General features: G+C 37.5%; 1 protein-coding gene across 1 annotated transcript; it reads left to right on the top strand.

Moving 5' to 3' along the window:
- The first annotated feature begins 3,188 nt into the window (after positions 1 to 3,188).
- LOC136277641 (tetratricopeptide repeat protein 28-like) lies at positions 3,189 to 19,026 on the top strand. Its single transcript, XM_066160019.1, has 7 exons — positions 3,189 to 3,258; positions 5,752 to 5,835; positions 9,259 to 9,408; positions 10,690 to 10,851; positions 11,128 to 11,205; positions 14,282 to 14,435; positions 16,182 to 19,026. The coding sequence occupies exons 1-7, from the start codon at positions 3,189 to 3,191 to the stop codon at positions 19,024 to 19,026; spliced, it is 3,543 nt and encodes a 1,180-aa protein (XP_066016116.1).
- The last annotated feature ends 4,943 nt before the right edge of the window (positions 19,027 to 23,969 follow it).

Below are 23,969 nucleotides of genomic sequence, written 5' to 3'. Positions count from 1 at the left end.
TTTTTTTTTTTTTTTTATTTCTATAGCGCATTTTCCTAACGCCCAAATGCGCTTTACAGTATCAAATTATCATAAACTATAATTAAATAAAAATGTAAAGTCTAAAAATATGCTTGTCGAAAAAGATAGGTCCGAAGCTTAGCTTTAAAAATAGAGACAGATGCGCTGCTTTTAATCTCAAATAGAACCGAGTTCCAGAGGTAAGGCGCACACACTGAGAAAGCCCTCAGGCCAGTCAATTTGAGTTTGTGTGTTGGTTGCTCCAGTAGAAGTTGGTCAGCAGACCTGAGAGCTCGCCTAGGAACATAAGGACTGATGAGCTCAGTCAAGTACGTTGGAGCCGGACCATGGAGTGCCTTCAAGGTGTACAGTAAAATCTTAAAAATGATACGCTGACGGACGGGGAGCCAGTGTAGTTCAATAAGTAGTGGTGTGATATGATCAAGCTTTTGCTTGCAAGTGATCCCTTTTGCCGCTGCGTTCATAACATATTGTAGTCTCTAAATAAGATAACCAGGTAGGCCATAAAGAAGCGAATTACAATGATCTAAGCGAGACATTACTAATACATGCACTAGTGTTTTGGTTGAGTCAATACCAAGGCATGGACTAATGTTTCTGATGTGATAAAAAGCAGTCTTGTATAGATCATTGACGTGTTCCTCGAAACTCATGGTATCTTCGAAGATGGCACCAATGTTCCGTGCGCTAGATTTTGGCTCGACAGTAGCATCACCCACATTAATCGAATCTAATGGTGGCTTAGGGCGATGTTTAGCATGCAGAACCAGGAGTTCAGTCTTATCGTTGTTTCACCGGATATTATTTAAAAGCACCCATTGGTTCAGCTCACGCAAACAAACTTCAACCCTAGTGTGCGCAGACACAACATCCTCCATTTTCGTGGTCTTCATGCTAAGGTACAGTTGAGTGTCGTCCGCGTACATATGAAACCCGACACCATGGTGACGCAGGATAGCTCCGAGAGGAGAGGCATAGACCAAATATAGGATTGGGCCCAACACAGACCCCTGGGGAAGACCGCAGGTCAGTTGACGAACCGAAGAACTAGTATCTCTGATTTGGACGAACTGTGAACGACTGGACAGGTAAGACTCAAACCAAGTGTAGGCAGAGCCCTGAATGCCAATGCACTGGGAGCGACGCGATAGCAGGATGCCATGATCCACTGTGGCGAACGCTGCCGAAAGGTTCAACAGTACCAACATCACACACTTTCCATCATCCAGTGCACGTAGCACATCGACTGTCTCCTTGTCTGTTTCAGTTTTCATTCGTCTCAATCCTCGCGCAACGCCAGGCCTCTTTCAACTCATGTACCTCCTTACCCTCCCCCCCCCCAGGAGTAATTGTTATCATGCCTAATTTGTCCACATTAAGATGGTGTCCTCTTAAAGTCATTGTGAAAAAACAGAGCACGAATCTTACAACTGAACCTTGCAAACCTCAAGAATTGAACCTTGCAAACCTTAAGAACTCAACATTGCGAACATTTATGCTATTTTTTAATTAGAACCCGGCATGGAACCGAATACTGTTTATCTTATCAGAGGGCGTGTTTATTGACACACGCATAGCGTTTATGTACCAGAATTGAGTTTAAGCCTTCGAGAGAAGTTGTTGTCCACTAGTCCGGATGGTTTTTTTGGACGAGCCAGAGCCTTAGAATCTTTTAAATCTAATTCTAGGAGGATATAGCAAATAAAAACCTTAACAGTCATCTCTAGTAAAATCTCAGTTTTCCTTTCGCTTGACTCCCAGTCCACAGTGGTTAGGCGCTAGTGTTTCTCTCCTTGATCCTCTCGTTACAGTTGCAGTTATAAAGCGGGAGAGCTCCCCCCTTCTTCCTCTCCCCTCCCCTCAATAGCACTATACATCCCTCTGCTGCAACTTTTTCATCTAACCTCTCCCCGCCCTTCTTGTATCCTCGCGTGTTCGCGCGATTTATGCATTTACTTGTTTTTACTTTGAAGTCGTATCTGTTTTTTCAAATAATTTCTCTCTCTCTTTCCTCTGATTGGCCGATATAATAACTTTGGCTTTTGTTTCATGGCACTTAATCGAAATGCACTATTGGTAACTCTATTTCTTTCTCCCCATGCGAACGACAGAGAAAATGGCTTTAACGATTTGTAAATAGCCTGTTCCCCATCGATCCGGTTAGGAAAGCACATGGCATGATATTCGTGTTTTCGTATCTCAAGCGAAATAGTTCAGTGCTAATTGTTATGTTTCCCTTAAACATACAAACGGGTTTAAGTCCTGATAATCCAATTCCATCTAATTTTTATTACTGAGACTCAGTACTTTAATTTTTAATTGCTTGCTCTCTTTGTTACGTACATGTTCAAATGTAGCCTATTCAGTGTTTAAAATAATAAAAGGTGAGGTCGATTCAAAGGTTTTGCGCATCCTCAATCCACTTATTTACTTTGCTGAAGCAAATTGAAGAGCGCTTAACTCTGGGAGGCGCCATGAATATTCGTTTCAATCAGGAGACTCTCAGGTGTGAATCATCGTTTATTACTCTTGAAGTTGCCAGATGAATGTGGCCTGATAGTCTTTGCAGGAGTGAATCAAAGCTCTAGCGAGGAAACAATGAGTTGCTCCTAACCTAACCTGAACTGATTAACAACGATCTATACATTCAATATTTCACCCACTTATATCATAAAGCAATAAAAAATATACATATTTTCGCCGTAATTAGAAATGAAAAGAAGTATATGGACAGTTGCACTGTTTGCAGTTATTCAGACAAAAACTCAACCAAACATGCTTAGGTAAATTTGCCTATCAGCTTTAGGTTGTTATTTTGATCAAAAACCAAATTCTCCAAAATGATATATGAGAAAATGTAAAGTAGCTTGAAAGGAGAATTGCTGTAGGGTGTTTCACGTCAAAGCGCCATGGTGGCGTAGACGTATTCATTTTACAGACATATCAAAGCCGAAGTCAAATTGTTTAAAAGCAAATCTTCAACTCTTTGTTAGATTATTTGGATTTTAAACCTTCAAACAGGAAAGTCTAGAAATTTGCATGCGAACTGTTTCATTTTCTACTGTGACGCTTGCGACGAAAGACGAAACTTCGAGGGGTGTCGCTAAGGCGTGTTTGCTAAGTGTCGCTGATGTCGGGACTATTTTACAGGTCGTAGTAAAACCAAGATGACGGTTAACGGTGTTTATTCAGATCACGAAGACAAAGAAGAAGACGATCACAAAGACGATCACGATCGTAAACTGAAATTACAAGAATATTATAACGAATACATTAATCTACTTGAATTGGTGCGAAAGGCATGAAAGAAACGCTTTACGTGCCTATATCGATAATGCGATTAAAATAACAACAATTAACGTAAATTAACATAAACAAATCATAAAAGGCTAAATTAAAACTACTCGAGATTCAAAGATCGGCTACACGATGAACATTTGCGGCTGATTAACAGCCCAAAGACTAAAATGTGGGCGTTGCTGTCTGAGCGTCTAGTTCTTTCAAATTACTCTTTTAATTTCAAGATAATTAATTGTACTATTGTACAACACAGTACAAATGTGCGTTATCGCCCAAGGTGAAAAACTAAACTTAAACACATTGAAATAAAAATAACAAAATTACTTACATATCGGTCCCGCTTGTGCCAAAGATTTAGAACGAAAGAACGAAGGTACTGCTATTCAAGGTGAAATCTAGCGAAACTCTGGCTTAAAGGGACGCTAACTTAGCTTTTATATGCGCGTGGTGACGCTAAAAGATCCGATTACAAACCAATAGGAAAAAGATAAACATTGTAACTACGATCGTAACTAGGCACACAAAGTAATTGATAATTGATAATTGATCTAATAAAAAAACTGTTCTTTTGTTCGATATCCTTAACATCTACGTTAAAGCGAAAAGAAGGCTATAAAATTATTTTTTTAGCAGATTACACGTGGAAAAAAAAACAAACAAATGCGCGCAAGTCTTGATTAGTAATCTGATCGCATGACCAAGGAAACCAAACGTTAGAAACTGAAATAAAACCTCCCCTGTTATTCAAGGATGAATAAAAATAGCTAGGGTGAGATCAAAGCATTAAATAGATGAGTGATCATGAAACTATGGTTATTTTAAAAATTTTAAATGAAACAGCCTCGAAGCATGAAATCTTCCGAAATTTCTGAGTTTGTTAGTTCTTAATGACGTCTTACTTAAATGTTGCATTGGATTTCAATCCAACACACTCTGGTTTCTCAGTAAGAAGGAAAAGAATAGTTCTGAATTAGCTATTCTTGGATGCATAACAAAGCAACGAATAAATGTGCCTTGTTTTGTGTCCTAATCACCGGTGTATGACTAATAAAACCAAACACAAGAAACTGAAATACAACTTTCCTTACGAAGTAAGTGTCAGTTTAAGGCAAAAATTCTAACTTTATCCGCGCGATTAAAAAAAAATTAATAAAGACTCGCACGCACTTACTGAAACATTATAATTTATCCAAATGCAGCCTTTTAGGTTTATTTTGGTTGTTTCTGGCCTCACACCAACAATGCATTATTACAATGCATTAACAACGTATCAATAAATGGATTTTGCTGCTAAGGAAACCGTGGTGCTGCGTCGGTGAGGGGCACAACAAGATAATTTGGTTTTATAATCCAACAGCACAAAGTAGTTTCAAACGACACGAATATATATACCACACTTTTTACAGTTGGCTATTTTGTATTGTAAAAAAATATGCACAGGTGATTGGCTGCGCACGCTGCGCTTCTTTATTCGCTTTGCTTTTCCCGCCTTATGAGCAATTAGGGATTGAAAAAAAGCAGTTGGATTATAAATAGGTTATAAGACTTTTTCATTGATTTTGAAGAGGCCGTAGAGCGAGACAAAATACGGCACAATTCATTAAAATACTCAGGTATGTCACCGCCAGATAAAAAAAAATTCAAAAAATCATTTTAGGAAATAAAAAACTGGAAACGTATCCCCTTAACCAGTGCGGTGCCACAAACCCTCCAGACCCTTAAGTCCTCTAAAGGATATGCAATCACAAAATGAGAATAAGATAAATAACAGTTTATGTTCACGCTGCAGCAAAATTTCTATGAATATATTCCGAGAGGAACTTGTCTCTTAGAAAGACTTACCCCTCATGTGCTATGTAAAGATTGCTAATGAGAATATGTAAAAGTGAGATGTAACAATGAAGTGGACCTTAGAAGAACGCGAGAAGCGCACGAGAAATATTTTAATTCTTATGTGTATAAAAACGTTGTGTAGTCAGTTTTTAGCAGTTTGTTCTCGTCATAATTTTGTTTTGTAACTATTGCAAATAAATGATCTCTAAAGCTTTCCGAGAGTTCTTCATGATGTAGATCAATTATTTTTAGTGTTAAGTGTCGGTTAGAAATTCATGTTTCCTCATTAATTTCCATGTAATAAAGTAATAACATTCATTACATTCACAGTGCGATGCATGAAAGAAACAGCTTTTTTAACCTTAAGCAATAATTTGGAAAAACTACAGTCTTAGTTTGCAAATTGAAAAACTGATTAACGCCAATGGCCAGCTAAACAGACTCCTCTTTCAATTTCAGCTAAAGCACTTCCGGCTTCAAGCTTGCTCAGAGTTGTGGGCCACAGAACTCACCCTTTCATTTTTCAAAACACGCTATTGAGATTCTTCGTTATATAGCAGAGCTTTCGAGTCTGTCTCGGTACTCTCTCGGTCTTAGTGACTATCTTTGAAACATTTCCATATCGAATTGAGGAAGCAAGTCGTAAAACAGTCAAACGTGGCTTCCATTTCCGCGAGAGAGGTAAGAACACATGCTTGTATCAGATTTTTGAACATAATTTAAGGTAAATACTTTTATTTCGAGTTTCTCAGTTAACATTTTCTCCTTTAAATGTTCTTAATCTGTCCTAATTTTCTCTGATTTCCGGCAATGAAAGACGTTCCTACAGTTAACTGATGAGGTTTACTTACTTTTATTGATTCTAACGTGTATTAATTATAATTGCTTCTCCGCTTCGTGTTACTTATACGCTAATTAGGCTTAGCTTGTTACAGCAAGTTACAGCTGTCGAATTCACAAAAATTCGCGGGCAATACCTGGAAATTACCTTAGACAAAATAAGTAATTCGTGAGAGTTAAAAGGAATATCCAAATTATCGATTTGATTTATTGCAAGCATTGATGATCGAAACGCTTTCAGTTTCCAGATCATGTTTACTGTAGGTACTCTCGACCGATATATCGACCTGAGTTTTCACTCTTATTTCTAATTAGGCGTTTCTGTATATACTTCAGGAACGGCAAGGAGTGATCCTTCCACCTGTATTATATACACAGGCCTATATACACAGGCCCTTAATTCAGCTAATTATACTTCATAGCGGTTGGTACAAAATCTTCGTTATTGTATTTAATATTTAAATACAGTTTATGACACGATTTCTTGAAGTTGACATAACCAACGCGTATTACTTTTTAAGAATACATTATATTTTCAGAGCAGTCTAAAACGGTTGAAAACGAAGCGAGCTATATATATATCGTATAAGTCACCATCTAAGTAACGTATACTAACCACTTGTCAAAGACGGCACAATAGTCATTCGCTAATCACAGTTTCAAGTTCGTATTAACTTTTAACGTTTTTGAAATTGTGGTTCATCATGGTAACACTAAAAGAAACACTAGAAATCCGTTTTTCAGCTTAAAAAAAGATTGTCCAGATATTTGGTGTACTTAGGACGGGGTGGATCATCACAAATCAAGACAGAAAACATATCAGTCCAATGCTAAGCTATCCAAAAAATAATTCCAAAAGCAGACTTGGCCGTAGCTGAGATATACTTGAGTATTTTTAACTATCTAAAAAAAAAGGAACCTGCAGTGCCCAACGCCGTTAAAACCTAACTGACTTAAAGAACGTGAACTAAAACAAGAAACTACAGAAACGCCCGGAACACACAAAGCTGGCGCCTTACCGCATTTTCCCTCAGATAAATATTGAAATGCTCATTACAGAACACGTAATATAAGGGTAAAAGAATCGTCATTTCTTCGTTAATTTTCATCTCAGCGTGCTAGTTCCTCTATGAATTAGAGCCAATCAAAGTCGCGCCTTCAGTAAATAACCTACTCGCGAATCGTATGAATTTCTATGAGAACTTACTTTTGGGCGTAAAAGCCCTCCTTCAGGTAAAAGGGAAGGAGCTTCTTTTCTTCTTTTAATCTATTTGACTGAACTCTGTATTCGTTTAGAACCGCCCTACAGCGCAGCTCAATAGATTTAGCGGAGACCTTTCCCAATCTTTGCCGTTCTGCCTCGACCACTCTTTTGCATCTCTCGCTATCTGGAGGTGGGAAGCAAGTCGGCATTTGCCCGAATACCCTGATGAAATGCTGCCAATCGACCTGTTGCTAAGAACTACATAACCGTTTTGTAATTTTGCGCGCTAACACTGAAATCTAGTACAACCTTTAAAACCCGATGGTTTCATTTAGCTGAATATCAAAGTCGTGTGTTGAGTAAATAACCTATATAATAAAGTATGAGGTGATGGGAGAGTGTTACCCACCGCAGCTTTAGTATACTTGGCTTTAGTTCAAATTTTCAGGTAGTCTGAACATAGTTAATAGAGGGGAATGGTTATAAAGGCCGGCAAACATCAAAGGAGCAAACAAAGATTTCAAGATTTATGTAAGAAGGTCCATGACCGTGTACAATCTTTTGTTCTCGCTCATAAACTATGCATGAGTTACGTAACCGAAACGTTACTATTGATTGGTTTCTCAGTCAGTAGTAAACAATTATGTTTTGTGCACCGTCAAGACCGAAAGCCCGAACAAAAAAATACAACAAAGAACTTTGTCGGGTTTCATAACCATTCCCCTCTATTAACTATGGTCTGAAGTGTCAACCGTCTTCTCGTGCCTAACCTCCAGGAGGCTCTAAATGGGATTAACCGTTAGCCGTAAAACTGGCCAAAAAGCAATAAAATTAGAAAATTTTATTCGTTGGCCGTAAAAAATGTTAACCGGAAAAAAAAATTAGCCAAGAAAGTGGAAGTCTTTTAAGACTTTCACTTTCGTGGCTTAAAAAGATCTTAAAAGATCTTAAAAGATCTCTTGTCAAGCCTCTTTTGTGTCTTACCTTGTGGCTCGGTAGTACGGGAAGAGCCGGGAGACTTAAGTAGTAAGCTATGTAAGTCTACAATTACTATAATTGTACCTTTTCCGTACCTCTTCTCCTTTTGCGCTCGCGGCTTCGCCACGCGCATGCCACGCTTGCAGTAACACTCGCATGCTAACTTGTTTTGCGTTCTTCCCTACGGATTTTCGAGCAAAAGAGAGACTGCTCACAGTCTAGCCTCACACCGAAAAATTTCCCCCCATCGCATGATAGCATTTATTGATGACGCCGTCGCTTAAAAAGAAAGCCATTGGACTGCTAAATTAACACGCTTGATCGATACTCAACACATGATTAATATTGGACTCACAGTTGACCGATATACCACCGACAGTTGACCGCTCTATCACCGACAGTTGACCGACACTCCGTCTATAGTTGGTCGCTCTATCGACCGACTATCGACCTACTATCGACCGAAAGTCGACCCACTGGCGACCGACTGTCAACCGACTGTCGACCGGCTGTCGACCGATATGTCGGTCGAGTTTGTTTTCAGTTAATTTTTTTTTTAATCAAAACTGGTTTAGTTCTGCATGTGGCTGCAAGCACCCAAGTATGTGTCTGGTGTTAATTTATGTTATTACATGGCAAGGTAGTCTAACATATAGGTAAATTGGAGACTTCTCATCGGTTCCAACTTGATGAGGATTTTGCCATATAGACCATCATCACACCATACAGGGAATCATAAAATATGTATTTTTTTACTTGGAATCCAAAGTCATCTAGTTTAGTCCAAGAGACATAAGTGTATGAATATTACCTTGCTTTCTTGAGCTACTATTGGCACTATGTCATTCTTATACTGCCACAACCTTGGGCCAATATTCCCTAATAAAGCCCTCAGAATTGACTTTTGCAAAAATGATTTCCGCGGTACATGTACCTCAGGCTATTTTGAATTCCACAACAGTTTCTTTGTTACTCTATGTTTATTGATAATTTCTGGGCATGAGGACATTTAAGCATTTAAGGATTATATTATATTATGTTGAGATGATGTTTATCACCATTTGCAACCATCTTTTTTTCAGGTCAGGAAAACGTAAAACAGAAACTTTGTAGGAAGAATCTTCTTGCAGTTGCTATGGCTACAGGAAGCGGTCCAGTTAAAGTGCCATGTGAATATGAAGACTTACCTGACGAAGAAAATGCAACAGATTTTGATGAGGACACTTTACGAGGTGAGCTATGTTTAACTTAGGCCGCAGTTATTGTTAGAAAAATTTCTATTCCACCAGTTTCAAGAATGTAAGAAGATGTAGAGAAGGATATATACTCTGTATGACCGCTTTAAAGGATATTTAACCAGTCATGACTCTCTTCAATGATTACACCATTCTGTTCACTGAGAGGGATCTATGACACAGAAACCTTTTGTTATATCTTTTCTTAAAGTTCAAAGTAATTACACAAAGTTATTAATAATAAGTAAAGACTTTATTTGATCATCATACAACATCCATTTTATAAGTTTGCATCATTATAAAGAACCATCATCATCATCTTCTTCCCATTTTAATGCAGCGGTCAATTTGAAAGCTTCAACATCCCCTTCCTTCTCCTCGAGCAACCCAAAGGCTTTTGATCATCGTCCAATCCAAAGGGGAGGGGGGAGGGGAGGGGAGGGGAGGGGGGAGATTCAACCTTGCCTGACTGGCATTAGACCTGACTGGTGGGCATCAATGAACACAAATTTTGCCCAAGGAGATGGGAATTTTCAGAGACTGATCTCCAAAAGTTTAAATGCCCAGGGGTTTGCTTCAAATTGAATGACGCTTAATTTCCATCATAATTACTACCACTGTTGTCACTCACATCATTAGCATCATCATAACTTATAATCTCATCTTCTTTATCATCAATCTTATCATTTATATAATAACTATTTCTCAATAGGTAATATTGCTTCTGGTGTTTATAATTGCAACATTTGGATTTTATTAACTCAGTAACTATCTAAATGTAATTAAAGCAGTAGACTTATAATTATGCCAACTCTCCCCGATTATCAGGGAGTCTCACAGAAAAAGAACGATACTCTGGGCCTCCCCTATGGGTCATCAAACCTTCAAGATAAAAGAGGATTTGGATCAGTTCCTCACAGCAACATAACATTTGAACTCCAGATTTCCTATATTCAATGTTATTATGGTTATCTTGGGGCTTTTATCTCAGTTTTCTTGATTGCACCTAGATTGTTTCAAAGAAGGGATTACACTTTCTTATAAACAACAACTAAGTCTGATTGATTGAGGTTTGTCCTGTGAGGAGGGAGGGGGGGCTGCTGATGTCATCTAAGGTTTTCAGGAAATGGGTCAAGTCAGGCAGGTGCAAAAGTGGCCGCCAGCACAAAAGAGAAGATCTGCAGATTTTAAATCTTCAGATCTTGGCAGCTCTGCTTATACATTAATTAACTACCCACAGACTTTGACAGAAATTATTTTCTATTTTTTTCTTTGTAGCCATGGCTGATGTTCACAGAAATCTGGGCAATGAGGCCTTCAAGAAAGGTTTTTTCATCAGTGCTATTCATTTTTACACCAAAGGAATTAAAGTGAACTGCAATGACAAAGAACTGAAGGCCAAACTGTACAACAACAGGGCTATTGCACATCTTAAACTTGGTAAGACGATGAGAGTTTTTTTGTACTTTTTTTTACTTTTGAAGCTAAAGGCTGTCATCAGTAATTTTCTGAAAAAGGTGATGATTTTAAATGTATGCCCAAAACGAAATTCTCCGGAAAAATATATACCTTATCTTGGCCTCTCAAACATACATGGAAGTAACATACCTCTTACCCCAGATATCAATGACCATCACAAGGTTTACCGAAAATTGATGTAAAGGTGGTGGATTTGCTATATGTACAGCTGATCAGAGATATTTATTTCAAAAACAGGAAATCACCAGAATTCACTGAGGGATGTAGAAGCAGCCATTCAGTTGATGCCAAATTCCCTCAAGGCAATTATAAGAGGTTAGATATGTTAGCTGCGCTATACTACTACTATTACTACTACTACTACTACTACTACTACTACTACTACTACTACTACTACTACTACTACTACTGCCACTACTAATAATAATAATAATAATAATAATGAAGAACTTAACACTCTAAGGTTAAATGAGGTTAAATGAGGTTAAAAGAAGTTAAATCTTGTCTCAATTGACTTTCATTAAGAGGTCAAGCCCATCCCAATGTTCATTTGAATCCAGCTGTTGACTGCTGTGCCATGACTTTCCATTATTTATGAGAATATTACTTTCCGTTAGATGAAGAACTCAATGCTGAATACAAATTAAGGCAAAATTTCAGCATGAGTATTTTAGTTTCCTTTTGCTCATTGAGTTAAGTAGTGGTGTCAGATATGTTTAGTCCCCTATAAGGCCGAAAAGAAGGAAGGACTTGATTTAATTCAAAACTGTGAGAAAACTAATCTTTCATTCGTCAAGTATAACTCAACTTCAAGTGCTATAATACATGTAACTAGAGACAGCATGTGTAAATCTTATTCATGGTGAACTTCAAGCCTTAGTTCGAGTCACTTCCTAGAAATCATTTATTAACTCTTTGTCTTTGATTAAATCAAATAAGTTAACCCAAACTAAAGGGAAACTTAATTCATATCAAATCAAATTGTTTATTTTGTATTTTGATTGAGGTTGAAATTTAACTTAGTTCTAAAAAGGTTTTAAAACTGCAAAATGTACTATAATTAAAAAATTATATTTTAAAAAATGTGTTTATTTTTCTGATTCACATTGCATGTCTTATATTTTATCTCTATCTCTTGGTGATTTTGTGTGGGAATTGTCAATTGCAATTTAAATGTTCTTAGAAGTTTCAATTATCAACAGCTAATCGAACTGAAACCTAATAGGGCCTGTTCATCCTTTTTTCTTTGGTTCTTTTGTTTTGTGTTTTGTGTTTTCTGGTCTTTAATGATTTAGCTTTCAATGGTTTCTTGTCCTTTTCTTGGAACTGAGCTATAGTAATTATTTGCTTCTTCGTGTTGTTGCCTACAGGAGCCATTGCCTGTGTTGAACTGAAGAGATTTAAAGAAGCAATCACTTGGTGTGATAAGGGACTAGCTGTATCCTTTCAAGGAATCTTTAATTTTTAACCATGGTTATAATGGAAATACTCCATAATTTGACGTTTCAAGGGAGAAAATGTAGAGAAGGGTATTAATTACGATGGTAACTTGTCATCTCATACTTTAAGTGTGTGTGATTAAAAACTGTGGGAAAAGTTAATACCTCATGACTTAATAGTGATATGCTCCTTTTAGCCATGACCATGACTCATACTATCCATGCCACGACTGGTACATTAGTTTAGTTAAAAGACTAATATTCACCCAGTGTACACATGCTACATGGATAGATGATATCTCTGAAATGAGTCTTTAAATCTTTTTTCCACTACTCAGAAACTCGGAACTTTCGTTGCATTTTCCTATGGACAAATACAACTTTGAAAGGCACATATCTGTGTTTTATAGTCGTTTCCTACACTGCTGTAAAATGTTAGTCTGAAGTTAAAGATGTATCAATTTAAAAACCGAGCAAGTGCTTCCCAGTTTTTGGAAACAAGGGATTATATCTAGATATTTCGCGTTAAAATTTGAGGTTGCGCACAGTGGAAAACTTTTTGTAATGCGTAGATTTACTTCAGACCTGACTTTCAGACTGAATGTTGACTAAACTGACTTCTACCTTAACACAAGCGCTCCTAATAAGCCATTTTGCAGTTGTGTACTTAGTTGCCAAGCCTTTGATTTGGAGTGAGCTTGAAGGTGACCTTGTTGCGATAGAGATCAGTATCTAGTTGGTATAATTACAAAGTAATTTGCATTTGAAAAACAGTAATGTTGTATCATAACATGGTAGCCCTTAGCCACGCTCTTGTGAACTAAATTCCCAATCTTCTGGGAGTTCTCAAAAATTCCCAACTATGCAAATAAGCTCTGATTTGGAAAGCTTGGAATTACTGGGAATTTCTGGGAAAGGAAAATTGCAGTTTTTTAAGGACTTGGAATCCCTAGGAATTCCTAGGAATTCTCAGTTATACAAACTACCCATAATTTAAGAATGGTGGAATTCTTGGGAATTTCTGAAAATTGAATTTGAGGCAATTTAAATACTCTGAATTTCAAATGAATTCCGAGGAATTCTCAATACCTTGAATGTGAACGTTTTAAAAAAAGGGGTAATTTTAGAGGCTTAAAACTTTGGCTCAATAAAAGGTATGCTATACAAAATTTACCAAGAGATATACATACATGTTTATGTTTATAACTTAAAGATCATGAAACTTAATATTCAAACTAAGTTTTCGTAAATCTTGACATTAATATGGATTTTCTCACGAAGCAGCAGTCAATTACTTAAATGCAAATTGCCAATTAATCTAATGTACTCACATCACAGATTTGCTTTCTAACCTGAGAGGACTCTTGGATTCCGTGATCATAAAAGTTGTTTTCGTGAAAAATGTCTCATGTTCACAGACGTACCAAAATCATCAAACATTCATCAGCTGTTCCTTGGTACACAACTTCCACATGTGTAACAATAATTACATTTGTATTTACACTTGAAGAACTTTAAAAGATATAAATATAGGTTACTTCCCTAATCTGCGTTACTGGTTGCCTTTGTAAGAAAACCTTGGTACAGTCAAGCTCAGTTGCCTCAAACACAGTGTCACAGACTTTTTGTTCAGATTATTTTGAGACGAACAAATAGACGAACAAATTCAATACCAGTTCAACTTCCTGATGTGGTGTCCTTCTTTTATAAAAATGAGGGTAAAACACGATTAGTAATCGCATTCAAAATTGTGATTGGCTTGTGTAATTTCTCACCTTTTCCATGAACACAACTCGAGTGGGTTTTCATGCCCGTGTCGGAAACAAAGAAGACTCCGTTTGGCGCTCGTCTTTGAATGTACTTTACAACGGTTGATCGCTTGTACGTCAAGTTATTTCTGTTCTCAAATGATTTGCTTAATATAACATTTCTGAAGATGGCTTTTATTGTAGTTCAATGGGAAACCGAGAACAGCGTGAGTGTTGTAAGTGAAGAAAAACTCGTTGGCGCCGTGGAGTTAAAAGAATGGACAACAGTTGACATATCGAATGGTATAAACAAAGGTCGGGTGGACATTTATAAAGCTACGATTTTGAGGGGTTTGTGGTGAGTAAAAATTGCGATATTCGTTACGTGATCAAAATCTTACCAAAGAATAGAAACTCGAATAATTCTGAGAATCGAATCGGTCACTTATATGCCGCTTAAGCTTACACTTTACAATGAAATAAATCGATCAGTAAGGTTTCAAGATAACTTAGGTCACGTTTGGGAACATTCTAGATCATAATACAAACTGTGATTAAACAAACCTGATTACATAAAGAAGCCCTCCTTGATAAAAACAAAGTAGTGTATTCAGCCCTTTTTAAGTAAATCTATGAAAGAGATATACTAACTCCAATATAGAAGTCATTCAATATAATAGAGATTTCCCAATCCCAGTGCACTTTGTTAAATTAGGATTCCAATGAATGCCCTTCTCCTTATGGCTAACTAAGGCCTTGTCTGAGCTCCTGATACATATATATATATAATTATATATATATATATTGATTATAGTCCATCCTTGCGGTATAGTGCTCGATGCATTTGCAGAGCGTGGTATATCTGAAAGTTGGAAAAATCAATAAGAGTCTGAGTTTCACGCTTACACAATCATTCGACAGATTTTAAGCTGCGAGCCCAGGAAAAAAAGAAAAACAGCAGCTAAGTCTGCAGTTTAGGATAATTTCATTCTAATTTATTGTTACAGTTACTACAAGATTTTACTTCAAAAATCAATTTTATTTACCTGTAATTAACCTCTTCACTCCCAAGAGTGCTAAGTCAGAAATGAGAAGAAATCTTTGAATTTCAATGTGCAGAATCAACAAAAACAAACAGTAAAACATGAAAGCGCTGCTTGACAGCTTATATTTGAGTGTTCACACACAAGAGCTTTATCCAAAGAAGTTACAATCACATAAAATCAAGTGAAAGCTTGACTCTGGGAGCGAAAGGATTAAATACCATTTGTGTCATCATCCAAAATTAAATGATTCATTTAAAGACTATTTTTCTCTGACTACTTATTGTAATAAATATAATTCAAGTTATTGTATTTTATGGAAAAGAATCAACAAATTTTGTTCACAATGTGTGTCACAACAGATTTAATGATTGATTAGGACTATTTTATATGAATAGCTTGTAATTGAGGATAATTCTTTTGAAGTTTTCAAGAAAAGAAAAAGAAATAAAATTCCATCCTAATATTACTACATGTTGATGTTAATATACAACGGAAAATATTTTACACGCAAATCTGAGTTATGTATGAAAGTAAATTTCATTGAATACTTGAAATTTTCGTTGGGATTTTTGACTTTTCAGTTTTATTTCATGTTAGTTGCCTCAAATTGTTGCTTAAAATTCCCAGTAATTCTGAAAAATTCCTAGAAATTCCTGAAAATTCCTAGGAATTTCTGGCAAGTTTTTATATTTACAGCCTTTCAGGAAAAGTCATTGGCGCTCTGAGTTGGAATTCCTAGGAATTCCAAGCCCTTTTGGTTATTAACTTGGAATTTTTGGGAATGTCTGGGAATCCCTAGGTTTTTAGAACCAGAGTTACGGTTACGGTTGGGAATTCCTAGGAATTCCCAGTCCGAATTTACCGTGAAAATTCATACCTCTTATTCCTAGGAATTCCAAAATCCATTTCGCAAGAGACACTCCTGTTTCAAGGTTTGGGAACCAAGCGCGCAACTGTAAAAATGGACTATTAAATATCAATGTGATTAGAAAAGTAATCTGTTTTGTTTTTTCTACATTTTTAAACCTTAACATAAAAAAGATTGACAACAATAATAGGATTTTGTTGTCATTAAGACTTCAGTCTCTCAGAGAAGTAGGAGATAAGTCCGTGGAGGAAAAAGATCACATTAGCTATGACTATGGTGGTCCAAGTTCAGGTGATGTCAAGAAGGTCATTGACTTCTATAACTGGGAAGCCAAGCATAGGGAGGGTAACATGTATTGCAATCTTGGCAATGCTAATATCAATCTGGGTAATTTTAAAAAAGCCATAGAGTACCACAACCTAGATCTTAAAATAGCTAAAGAAGGAGGAGATAAGCATGGGGAGGGTAAGGCTTATGGCAATCTTGGCAATGCTTACTACGGGCTGGGTGATTTCAAAAAAGCCATAGAGTACCACAACCTACATCTTAAAATAGCTAAAGAAGTAAGAGACAAACATAGGGAGGGTGTTGCTTATGGCAATCTTGGCAATGCTTATAAAGGACTGGGTGATTTCAAAAAAGCCGTAGAGTACCACAGCCTAAGTCTTAAAATAATTAAAGAAGTAGGAGACAAGCATGGGGAGGGTAGCACTTATGGCAATCTTGGCATTGCTTATAAAGGACTAGGTGATTTCAAAAAAGCTATAGAGTACCACAACCTACATCTTAAAATAGCTAAAGAAGTAGGAGACAAGCATGGGGAGGGTGTTGCTTATGGCAATCTTGGCATTGCTTATAAAGGACTGGGTGATTTCAAAAAAGCCATAGAGTACCACAACCTACATCTTAAAATGGCTAAAGAAGAAGGAGACAAGCATAGGGAGGGTTACGTTTATTGCAATCTTGGCAATGCTTATAACAAACTGGGTAATTTCAAAAAAGCCATAGAGTACCACAACCTACATCTTAAAATAGCTAAAGAAGTAGGAGACAAGCATGGGGAGGGTGGTGCTTATGGCAATCTTGGCAATTCTTATGACAGTCTGGGTGATTTAGAAAAAGCCATAGAGTTTCAGAACCTAAATCTTAAAATAGCTAAAGAAGTAGGAGACAAGCATAGGGAGGGTAACATATATTGCAATCTTGGCAATGCTTATTACAAGCTGGGTAAGTTAAAAAAGGCCATAGAGTACCACAACCTACATCTCAATATAGCAAAAGAAGTAGGAGACAAGCATGGGGAGGGTAACGCTTATGGCAATCTTGGCAATGCTTATTGCAGTCTGGGTATTTTAAAAAAAGCCATAGAGTTCCAGAACCTACATCTTAAAATAACTAAAGAAGTAGGAGACAGGCATGGGGAGGGTAAAGCTTATGGCAGTCTTGGCAATGTGTATGGGACTTTGGGAGACTTGATCAAAGCCAACAAGTCATACAAGCTAATGCTCAACATTGCCAAAGAGGGCGAAGACAAACCCTTGGAGGCAATGGCCTACTTCTCATTAGGATGGGTTTTGGAGATGATGGGTCGATTACCAAAAGCTGTTGAACATTACCAAGCTAGCATAACTTTATACGATTCCTTGAGAGTACTTCTAAAATCTAAAGATGAATGGAAAGTTAATTTTCGAAATCAGTATCAAGGTGTGTATACAGGTTTGAGTAGAGTTCTCGTAGAACAAGGTAATATCGTTGAAGCCTTATTTGCTGCTGAGAAAGGACGAGCTCAAGCTCTCAAAGACCTCATGGAATCCAGTTTTTGTGGTGAAACAAGTCAGCACAAGAGAGGCGATGAAATTTTAGCAGTGTTAAAGAACGTTCCATCAGACACTGTCTTTCAGGCAGTGGACGGAGCTAGCGTAAATCTTTGGGTTGTGTCCGAAGAAAAACAAGTTCAGTTAAGACAAAGTAAACTCAAAGGTTTTGTTTCAGAGAATAGTGGAGCTAGCCAGTCCTTTGAGTCCTTTTTGCTCGGTGTCTATACGCAACTTGGTGTTGGTTCTGATGTGAGATGCGAGAATCGATCTTTGGATGCTTTGAGGGAGAGCTTTTCAAAAGTGGACGAGAAAACTAAAGAAGACAACCCTCAAGCTCCCATCGAACAAAACGAATGCTTGCGCACTTTGTATGATATCGTTATGAAGCCGGTGGCTGACCTGGTTCAAGGGGATGAGCTAGTCATTATTCCCGATGGACCCTTGTGGCTCGCTCCTTACGCTGCATTCAAGGATGGTAATTCTAAATACCTGTGTGAATCGTTCAGAATCCGACTCGCTCCATCATTTACAAGTCTTAGACTCATTGCCGATTGCCCAGATGATTATCACGAAAGCAGTGGTGCGTTACTTGTAGGAGATCCGTGGGTAGCCGAGGTTACAAACAGCAAGGGAAAGGAAGTCCTCGAGCCGCTTCCGTGTGCTAAGGAAGAAGTAGAAATGATCGGGAAAATTCTGAATATCACGCCAGTCACTGGCAAACGGGCCACGAAACGTGAGGTGTTGCAAAGACTCAGTTCCGTTTCCTTAGTTCACTTTGCGGCACACGGATGTATAAAAACTGGCCAAATTGCTCTTACACCTAACCCAGACCGAATATCTACTTTGCCAACGGAGGAGGATTACATTTTAACAATTAGAGATGTGTTGAATGTTCAACTTCGCGCCAAACTTGTTGTGCTCAGTTGCTGCCACAGTGGTCGGGGCGAGATCAAAGCTGAAGGTGTGGTTGGCATCGCGCGCGCTTTTATGGGGGCTGGTGCTCGATCTGTTGTGGCGTCCCTGTGGGCGATTGATGACGAGGCTACTCTTGAGTTTATGAAATGCTTTTATCAACACCTTGCAGAAGGTAAACGTGCAAGCGAGTCACTGAACCTGGCCATGAAAAGCCTCAGAGAATCAGATGAGTTCCGCGACATCAAATACTGGGCCCCCTTTTTGCTGATTGGAGATGACGTCACTCTCGACTTCATCGCGTAGGTAAAGGAAAATTTGAATGTAAAATCTCCTACATGAAAAAATCTTTTTTCGTCTCAAAAAGAATGAAAAAATGGCGCAGGAACTTGGAAGGTCTAAATGTTTCCCTTTTTTGGCAATTTTTGGCTATTTTTTATTACTTTTTATTTTTTTGTTAAATGGAACTTGAGATGTACAACTTTACTTTGCTGAAGAAATAAAAAACAGAGTATTTCATTTTATTCTGATCAGTGAAATCGTCTTTTTTTCTTACCTTTACAAATTTAAATGCTTCCAGAGAACGAAATGTAACTAGGCTTCAGTTTTGAATGCCTTCAGTAGTTGATGGCGATTACGAGGTTTTCGTTTTCGCCAAAATAACACTCTGCTCTATTCCTGTATTACAATCAGTTGTATGGAAAACAATATGAAAGTTTTTTCTTGTACATAAGCAAGAGCTTTTCCATCAGGTTTTAATTTCGTTTAAACTCTAAGCTTTTGATAAGCTAAGAAACAGTTCGTCGTTTACAAAAGTTGGCCGAATTTTAATTTTAAAAATTTGATTTGCAAAATTTGCAGCCATATATATGTTAATTAAACTTGGATGGTTTTCCGAGATCATAAATTACTTTGTTACAAACTGAGATTATCTTTCCTCATATTGATAATTACTCAATTTTTTTTTCAATCCATTTTAATGCAACCTAATTGTACCAGTGCCAAGATTGCCATTCTAAGTAAACATCAGAGATAACGTTATTTAATTTACTGACCATATATTAGAGACATTAGACCTCCTTTTAGGGGTGTAGCCAGCCTCTTGTTCCGTGGGCTCGCCCTACAATTATTTTCCGCCCGCTTTACTTTTATAATATGAATCTTTTTAATGTTAAAACAAAACTTAAAATTTCTAAGGGAACAGGCCTAGAACAAGTCCTAAAGCTGGCTACAACCCTGTTTTTATTCAAATGAGTTTGAACAATTTTAGTCCGTTTTATGAAACACTTCTATTCGTTTTAAAGAACCGCGACAGAGAGGTAAATAATTGTCCATGTAATCTAAACAAGTAAACAGCGAAACAGAGTTCACTGTAACTGAAGTTGCCATAGCTGTAACTTTTAATGTGTGTGAAAGGTTGTTTTTTTTTGTTTTTAGTAGGAAAATATTTACGACCATAAATTAGAGAAGCAATTAAAAAACGCCATGTAGTCCTTAATGGGAATTAATTTGATAAAATGGTTCATAGATAAATGCAAACTGGTCCGTAGTTGAAAAGTTTCTGGGCTTCAGGAGAAAACTTTCACTTTTTGAAAATTCCCTGTTGAAAATTTTTTCATTACTTTAAATTTGCCTTAGTATAATTTGAAGATATCTGATAATATCTATCTTAGATTTAAGAATTTATACTTTGGTATTCAGAGAACTCTTTGTAATGAGAACCCGTTATGTGGTCAAAAGTTTAAGATATACTGTATCACAGCTGTGTTAGAAGAAATTTTTGTAAAATCAATCTTAATTTTGCAGTTTTCGTAACTACCATTGGTATATGCCAATAGTTAACCTCACACATGGCTGAATATGATGTAACGTAAGATTTTAGTAACAAGCTGGAACACTGTTAACTAATTTAAAATGTCAAATAATTTCATGCAAAGTATTTTGATGCTATCTTTATTTACAGTTGAAGATAATTGTTCATTTACCTTAGTTTAATTAACTCATGAACTCCCAAGTTCTGAAGACAAATTCTCCCAGCTGACAAGAATGCGTTTCTTTGTTGCTTCATTCTTAAAATTCGATGTAATATTACGTTTATAGCATGAAATTATCCTCCAGTTTTGATTCTCTCTAATACTTGACACCATTTTTGTAGGTGTATTAATTTTGTGAGGAGAATTTAAATTATAATCAGTCTTGGAAGTAAATGGGTTCATTTTAGTGCCTCCGTTTAGCGCGTATTTTACTTAAAGCCTTGAAAATGCAGTTTCTATCGTACTTATTTGTTTTACTTCTTTGTGTAAGAGAAATAAACAGTGTATGAAATAAAAAAAACTGCGTTGATTTTCATTGTCTGTCTCCATATTCTAAGGATGCACGTTAGAAGCAGAGAGAACAAATCCTATGGGGACTTAAATACTTGTTTTGACCCGCGCGCGCCAAGTTGATCATCTGTGCAGCTGACATTGAAGTAACATTCCATGTTTCAAGTCCCCACCCTCTTAACAGAAGCGCTTCATTTCTTAGATTGTGTCTCTTCAACTGTCTATCGTTCTCCATATTTTACAAACGATTTTGAACGCCGACGGACGTTTTTATACTGTTACATGTGTGCTCCTTTTTGAGATCTTTTCACATTTGCGCATCGCTTTTTTCTCCTTCCTTCCCTTTTCTATCGTACTTTTCCTTTATCCCATCTTTACGCGCACTTCTTCCATCGTCCTCAACTTTATTCTTCTTCGCGCCTCATGAGACGCAACTATCTCTTTGTCTGTTTTAATTTTTATCCGTCTCAATCCTCGCGCAACGTCAGGCTTCTTTCACCTTATGTACCTTCTTACCTCTCTCCCACCCCTCAGTAGTTGCTATCATGTCTATTTTTTCCACGTTAGAATGGTGTCCTCCTAGCGTCATCTATAGTAAAATCTCAGTTTTCCTTTCGATTGATGTCCAGTCCACAATGGTCAGGTGCTAATATTTGCTCTCCTCAGTCCTCTCATAACAGTTGCAGTTGAAAATTGGAAGAGTTCCCTCCATGTCTCGGCGACATAATCGCTGTATTTTATAGGAAACTTTTGAATGTCTGAATTAAGGCTTGTTCTTCGCATACATGGGCAAGTGTTTAGAGTTGTAGCTGAGGAATCCAAGCAATCTTTGCTCGATTGCCTTTCTAGCAGTTGAAGCCATGTACGAGTCTGAGAGAACGCGACGCTGATCCTTGGTCAACCGGCTGAAAATAAAAAAATTGAAAAGGTTACGCTGTTTACAATGCTGTTTAATTCTTGAATCGCATAGCCAGCAGTTTTGTTGAAGGTCTTTTAGCAGCAACATTTCACAACATTCCCGTTGCCGTTGCGAAGGTGGTTTTCTTTAACTCCCTATTGACACTTCGGCACGGGCATTTTTACGCCCGTGGGAATGTGTGAGGACTTCAGCAGTTAGAACTGCAACACCAAGGAAGACGTCGATTTAGGGCCTGTTTACATGGTGGTGGGGAAACCCAGGTAGGTGAGGTAACTCGTCTAGGTGGGGTAACCCGCCTGTCCATATAATTTCTTATTTTATTTTGATCACGTTTACATGATAGGTAGGGTGATCCGCCTAGGTTGGTTGCCCGGTCTGCCAGGCAGGGTAACCCTGTCAGCCGTAGTGACAATTTGCCATGTAAATGTTGCAAGGTGGGGTAATCCGCCTAGCCGGGGTCGCATTCATGGCAAAAAGCTCAAAAGCGAAACCTGTGTTTTAAAACTTTGTACATTTCCTGGCCGTCTCATGGCAAAAAATCACCAGAAACCACAACGGACACACAAGGAGTGTAAAATGTTGACATTTCGGAATATTTAGCGTTGTAAATCGACCATATTTGGTTTCCCAAACTATTCCGTAGAACGTATTAAGTCAACGGTTTCTCGCGAAACCAAACACCACGTAACAAAACGCGTGACGCTTTCATGAACTAGACCCTGTGAGCAGGGTAACTGGGATACCTGGATGGTACTGGATCCTTGGAATCAAGTGTAGTGATACTACGGGTGTCGGACTAGTATACTGAAATAGTGCGCTCAAGTCTGGCCAAGGGCATACACCTATTTCAAAACATAGGCATGCTATGCGTGCAAGAGTTCCTTTTTTGTTGGGTGGGTGGATTACTTGAAACATTGAGTGATGTCTACATTCTTACAAAAGGAGAGAAGAATATTAATGTGGGAAAGAACGAAAATGTCGAATTACCTCACTCACAGGTATTTTGTGATAGATTATGTGTGTTTTGCGAATAAATGTAACCAAAAATAAACTGTATTGGTGCCACGGATACCTGTTAGTACAAAATGCAGACAGCAGACTGCAGACCGGATACAAAATATAGACTGCAGACTGCAGAGTGGGTATAAAATGCAGACTAAGAATCTGAAGAGTTTTTACGTCTGGTATATAATAGCATGTCATCTTACAGCTTACCGAGCGTCACGCAATCGCTTTTCTGCAATCCGCCTTCACGATTATTTGCATTATTGTGGAATATTCCTGGCCCATTTCTTGATGAAAATCGATCGCAATATTATTTCAAACCTTCAATATAGTCTTCTTACTTTGCGCGCGAGTTGGTTGGTGTGATGTCTGTACAGATTTTATCAACGTAATAAAAGTAGATGATGTGAACAACAGTGATGGTAAAGCAAGCTTAAAACGGCAGAAATCGCCAGAAAATACAACGGATACACAGGGTATGAGTAAGTTTTATTGATTTTACGAGAAAAATGTTCATATTTCGAAATATGTATCGTTGTAAATCGACCATACTTCGTTCCCTGTACTATTCCTTATAAGGTGCAGTTCCTCTCGTAACTTAACACCGAGTCACACAACGCGTGACGCGTTCATGAATTAATCGTTGGCTTTTTCTAGAGACGTGAGCTTGGGCCGCTTGTGACAAGACAATTGCGTAAACAATATTTAACATAACAACATTATACACAAAAAAACACAGGGTTTTGGATCACGTATTTATTAAAAAGAATATCCATACAACTACAATGAAAACAAACATAAGATTCACCTTTCTGATCGTGAAATGAATACCATTCGTACTGTTATCGTAGCTACGTTCCTTGCCATCAAGTGAATCCAACATGTCGTCTTTCTTCACAAGCAGTTTGCATCCATTATAGTTATGTTCTTCAGTCTCACGGTAGTAGTGTTGTTCAATAAATTGCGTAAAGTATATGCAGTTTGGTTTCAGATTTCAGATT

The sequence above is a fragment of the Pocillopora verrucosa genome, chromosome 13 (assembly GCF_036669915.1).
Source record: "Pocillopora verrucosa isolate sample1 chromosome 13, ASM3666991v2, whole genome shotgun sequence".
Classification (NCBI taxonomy): domain Eukaryota; kingdom Metazoa; phylum Cnidaria; class Anthozoa; order Scleractinia; family Pocilloporidae; genus Pocillopora; species Pocillopora verrucosa.
This window is presented reverse-complemented; position numbering and strand designations above follow the sequence as displayed.